This window comes from Lissotriton vulgaris, chromosome 1_2 (assembly GCF_964263255.1).
Source record: "Lissotriton vulgaris chromosome 1_2, aLisVul1.2, whole genome shotgun sequence".
Taxonomy (NCBI): Eukaryota; Metazoa; Chordata; class Amphibia; order Caudata; family Salamandridae; genus Lissotriton; species Lissotriton vulgaris.
The window spans coordinates 41,960,444-41,966,443 of NC_141686.1; the positions used below are offsets into that span (position 1 = coordinate 41,960,444).

The window sequence follows — 6,000 nt, forward strand, 5'->3', positions numbered from 1 at the left end:
ACTGAAACTCAAAAGATTTCGCCTGTGCGAACACTGCTGCGCAGTGGACGCCAGGCGAAACCTAAAAAGAGGTTTTGTTTCACTCTTTGAAATATTGATTGATCAAATGTAAATGGAAAGAGTCTTGTTTGGAGATTTTACCTCTGGAATGGGCTACAACAATTCAGGTTTCATCCAGCTTGACAAAAAAGCAGCACCTTTGCTAAATGCTCAGTCTCAAGCTTGCAAAAGTCTTAACAAATCTATATGAGCACAATCATTGGTGCTGTCCTTTAGCTTCTTTTTCATGTTGGTTTGATATTTTACTTTAGTTGTGAGCAATATGAAAATGTCAAATTTCTGGGTTGTGACAAATTTTAACCTTAAACAAGGTTCGCTGTGAGTCTAGGAGCTCTTATTTGTAAATTTGAGTTAATTCCTTATAGAGCTCAATTTATAGGTGATGTTAATGGCATTTTGCACTTAAACCTGCTCAAATATAATTGTTCTTTTTTGTCAGTCTGTAGTGAATTCTTTTGTCTTAGGCTCCTAAGTGTATATTCCTCTGTTATCTGCAAGAGAAATTATTTATTAAGCCCCACTAACAACTTCACTTTTTTGATTGTTCTGCAGGGATCACTTGCTCTCACACTGGATTCCATTACTGGCAGAATGCCCTGCCATCACCAGGATGTATGAAGAGAATGCTCTCCTCCGTGATCATATGAGTGTGAATTCCCTCATCAGAGTTGTGCAGACTTTGGAAGAATTCAATATAGTTCTGGAAGGTTCCCTCATCAAAGGGGTTGATGTTTGACACAACTTGCTAGACTTTTTCATCTCCCTTTAAAAGGGAGAGAGACAACTCTTACGCCTGCTGTTGGTAGCACATCACTGTAAAGCAAGGCTGCATGTGACTATTCGGAGTGGAAAGTGTATTTTCCTCCAGAGACTGAACTGTCAGAAAGTGTAAAATGAACCTCAATGCAGTATTGTAGTAAATCTGAATCGGAAATTAAGTAAATACAAAGGAATTGTCACGTGTTCGATCTTTGTAAATATTCTACCATCTTTAATATATGTAAATATATTAATGCTGTTAATCAAGTGTCCAAAGTTTGAATATTTCTCTGACGAAAACTGTTAATGGATACACAGTACTGATGTGGGCTAAATGTGGGAGGTTCCAAAGTAAGAAATCAACCATTTATTATATAAGTACAATATGGAATAAATAGAACTCGTCAGGTAACTGAGCAAATATAAAAATGTAGTCATTCCCGTTTTATGGTCATTAGTAAAGGTGTTCTATGTGAACAATTCCCCCTTATATAATCTGTATTTGTTTGACAAAATGTAATTGTATGTTCAGCCTTCTACACAAGATTAGTGTGTTTCAAATGTTTGTTAACACTGGACATGGGGATGCTCAGACATCTAGAGGACCCTCTCAAGAAACTGCACTGGGATTTGGATAGTTGTTTAAGATATTGTATTACTTTTATCCATAGTAGTCACATATATTAGATCCTTCATTGTTAAGTTTTATTTAAATAATTGTTTCTGTTTTGAAATGTTTGGAAAATATTTATAACAAGTTTGCCTAATTGATTTCTACCATGCTCTTGACATTGATGGAGTCGGCACAATAATTATGGAATCAGAAGCCACATCTGTGTCCAAGTGATACTGCTACCAGAAATGTGAGAAGGTGGTTCCACAGGATGGGAACAATAACTCTCCATATACTTTGCTGAAAGTTTGCTGTCTGGTGATGTTACACCTTACTGTCGGTTTTTTTGTTGGTCACAGACTTTATGCATCTTTAAATCTCAGGTTTTGTTTTCCATTGTAAAACTATCTGAGTAGTGAAATCACAATTTACATTTCTATCTTTATTAGGGGAAATAGCTAATTTTTTAGGGATTGGATTTTTGATTGCATTATTACTAGGGCACTTAACATTTAATTGCTAGTGTAATCAAATCAAGTGACTAGTCAATTCAAATTTAAACATTTGCCAGACAATGTTTTATGGATCTCGGCTATTTTTGTAGTGTTTTTTTTCTTCAGATGGAGAGTGATTTCTTCATCTTCACAGCCACTTCTTTGCCTGCAAAATGGGTACTCAGTCAAAGTGTAACGTGGGTGTCCCTTTAATTTTTTTATTTGCTTCCAAATTGAGTTTTCACATTTTCTGAACGTAGTCATGTTGTAAAACCCCCCACATTGTTTTCTTATTTCAAACCAGGATTCAGTTTCTCACTTTTATCTTATAAAATATTGAAACTTGCCACATTATGGCCACGGCTACTTACTAAAAGTGCACAATGTATTTAACATTAACATGTCACCACGCCATCTCATGCTTTTCTACTGTAAACCTTATATTGTTTTTTGTTTAACAAGTAATTCACATGAAATCATAAGAAATTCAATGCTTTCCATTAGAATGTATTGATTTTGATCATGGAAAAGATTATTTTTATAATATTTTACTACATTTCCATTCAAACTATATTATATCACTGCCCTCCAAAGACTGCCCTTGAGACTACAATTATTAGACTCTCACTGGTGTTGTCAAACGGGTTTGCTTTCCAGATTTCTTAGTGTAAAATGCGCTGCATCCCATAAAAAGCAGAAGTCATTCTATAGAACAACAGAGCCATTGCCACTTTTGTCTCCTGTTAGATTTATTGCCCTTCTGTCGAGGTTAAATATCTTAACAAAAGATTCTTTCTATAAAACAAGGGGACCACTTCCTTATTTAATTGGTTCATGCCTTTTCTGTGACAGTATTAAGGTGGCGTTCAAGAATTGTGTTTAATAAAGCTAAACTCATTTATGGAGCTTGCCTTATTGTTTAGAGATAGAGCCAGTGTTACCTGATATCGGAACTCGGCCTGAATAAGAGGGTGATGTTCCAGTTGCATTTTTTGCCTTATATTGTTAGTTGCACCAAAGCATTTTAAATGATGCTTGAATATTCACCTTTGAAAGCATTGTGCATGGGGTGTCCCATGAATATTCTCTCTGCTGAGACATTCTCTAAAGGGCTGCTCAATCTCTTATACATCCTTTTAGGTTTTCACACCTGCATTTCCCCTTGCAGTGATGCTACCCAACCCTTATCTTTTTCCTGACTCACTAATTCTGTTCTTGCATGCCTGTTGTGCAACCTCCATTTTTAAATCCGTTTTCTCTGCTACCCACGATATTTGTTTGATGGTCTGGGCAACATTGTTGCTGGTACTGCTTTCAACTAGTGACATATTTTTTTGCATGAAAATCACATTACACATGCTGCTGAGAGTTCCCCACATGAACTGTTATATTATGCTGAGCCACTTTCGTTACCTTCATTTACTTCACCTTCAGCTTGTTAACAGTTAAATGCTCAGAAGAGAGTAGAGTTTTTCAAAGTTCACCTTTCTTGCATTCTACGGCCCATGCGTTTTTTTTATTATTAAGAGTTCTATTTAAGACTGCGACAAATGGGTCAATACAGTTTTCCTGCCTGAAGCTGGTAATTCATGCTGAATTTCAGATAGCGATTAGTATTGACAAGAAGTTTCCTTGCAAATGTAAAATAAGTGAGTTGGTATGACCAGTTTTTTAAAACTGATATTAGTGTTTTATGTCTTGTTTTTACTAAAGTTCTAATGCATACAAAATATTCTACGTTGAATATTTTAGCAAAGGTGCTATCAATATCTGTGTATTGTGCAGAATAATTTGAGGTATAGGTATTTTAATTCTTTGTGGATGGTACCAGAGAAATCTAAAGTATTTTAGAGTATGCACACATACAGAGCAAGGCAAATTGCTTTAATAGCATAATAGTATTTTGATGTCCTGTGCCCCTAATGCTCCACTAAAACAACTTATTTTTTGGAGATGCGTCCACATCATTCTGGTGTTTATATGTTTAATATTTTTGTGTGATTACTGTGATCCATGAAAATGTGAACTGTTCTTCAGATGTGAAATATGTTTAGTAGTCTGCCCAGTTAGTATGCTTGTAAATAAAGAAAAATAGAAAAACTGCCAGCCCTATTACTTCCACTGCAAATACCTTTAAAGTACATCAGTATTACTACAACCTCTTCTGTTGACCTTGAGGTGTAAAAATGTTCTTGGAATTGAAAAGATGTTTACCTTCCGAAAGATACATATTTATATTTTTTAATGCAATATTATCATTACAGTACTTCAGAAAAGAAAATGTTTACTTTGTGTAGAGTATAAATAGGAGTGTTGACTTAACATTTAATGTTCTCTGGGCCTTTTTCAATTCTGTATCTAAAGTCATTTGCAAGTGAGCATACACACAATTGTAATTAAAACATATGATGGCTAAACAATGTTTTAAAACTAATGAGCCACCAAAACAGACCTAAAATATGCTTGTTCATCATACTTGTGTTTTCTCTGCTGTGCTTCACTGAATGCTCAGGTAAAAAGCAGCACTTGCCTGTTCTTTTCAATAAAGTGCAAATAGTTAAAAATAATTTATTTTGTAGAATTCAGAGATATTAAATGTACGAGTCGGAGAAATGATTGGTTCTGATTGTTTCTGGAATCAGCATTGTTCTCCTGTTTGTGCAGTAGAAAAGATACATTCATGTCATATACATCATCACACTAAAATACCCACTACATTGGATATCTATAGTGTGTAGGTTTTGGTTGTATGGAATCTTTCTCTGTTGTCTCTAATAGTACATTTTTCAAGTCTTTTTTACTTCCCATATCATTTTAAGTTATAACATATTCTAATAAAGGTTTTAAGCTTCTTACAATTTCAATAACTTGTAGACATTTAATTAGAGTATGAAGATCATAAAGGCACCAGACCTATCCAGAGCATTTCAGTAATTATAATTGAAAATAGTTAAAATTGTATTTACACCAGTGCATGTTAAATATAAGCATCCTAAGGAGATCTTTCAGTTGGCTCTCCCTATGGGAGCCTTGTGTATAGTACTAGTCTTTCTAAAGATTTGTAGCTTATATCTTTTAAACAAATACTGGTTAAATGCATTTTTAAGTGTATTAACTGTGGATATGTTTGTTCCATTGGATTAGTATGTTCTAACAAATTAATGTACAGTGTTGCATTTAGCTACTGTTAAACCATTTTCCTGTATTATTGAATCTAGGCATGTTTGAAGAATTTACTATTTAAAATAAAATGAAAGTATGATTCATAGGTAAGTCTTTTAAAGTATAACACTTGAAATAGATCATAGTGCACAACACAACTGAAGGAAAAAGTGACTTTTGAAATGTGTATCTCATTGTATTTTATTCATATGTAAAGAATATTGCTAACTGAATCTGAACTGGATGTTTGCCCAGAGACATAGGTTGGCTGGAGTATTACTAGATCAAGCACTTTAATACATAACAAAAACTGACATGGATTTGTAAGGTTTTGGAATACATTTAAGTACAGCATTTCTTGTAATCTACCAATAAAACTGGAAGACTGTCAATAAGAATGTGATTATTGTGATTACTGTTTCGTAATGAAAACTAACTATAGAACAATAGTTTACACAACTAGGGCCCATATTTGATCAGGCCATATTATTTCAGGGGTGAACTAGATGGTTACATATCTGGTTGCCCTAATTTTATACAATCTAGTAGTTCTGCATTGATAGACCTGTACATAGAATATATCTGCCTACATGCGAAATTGAAAAACACTTCAAATCCTTACAATAGAATATGTATTTGGAAACATATGAGATCTGGCATTTACATTGTAGGCACATTCTCAATAGCCTATGCAAGCTAGTCTACTAATTCCCAGTTGTACATAAAATATCCCCATTGCAGCATCTGTTCTCCATGCTGCTTCATAGAGAAGCCATAAGATCATTAGGATGAACAGAACAGAATAGTAGCCTGATAAGCTCAATGCTAAGAAGCTGAAAAAACACACTACTTTTTAGGAGCCAGCCACTTCCATACCACAGCATGCCTCACAAAGGCAGTTGCCTCACAGCC

The 6,000-nt window shown here is 34.5% G+C and overlaps 1 protein-coding gene across 2 annotated transcripts in view; it reads left to right on the plus strand.

Annotated features, from left to right (window-relative positions):
* DENND5B (DENN domain containing 5B) overlaps positions 1-4,026 on the plus strand; it is a 751,805-nt gene extending 747,779 nt beyond the window's left edge. For both annotated transcript variants that reach the window (XM_086952789.1, XM_086952788.1), the window contains one exon: positions 613-4,026. In XM_086952789.1, coding sequence (XP_086808915.1) covers positions 613-796 — 184 coding nt within the window. In that variant the 3' untranslated portion in view covers positions 797-4,026. The remainder of the gene's footprint in view (positions 1-612) is intronic.
* Positions 4,027-6,000: the final 1,974 nt, after the last annotated feature.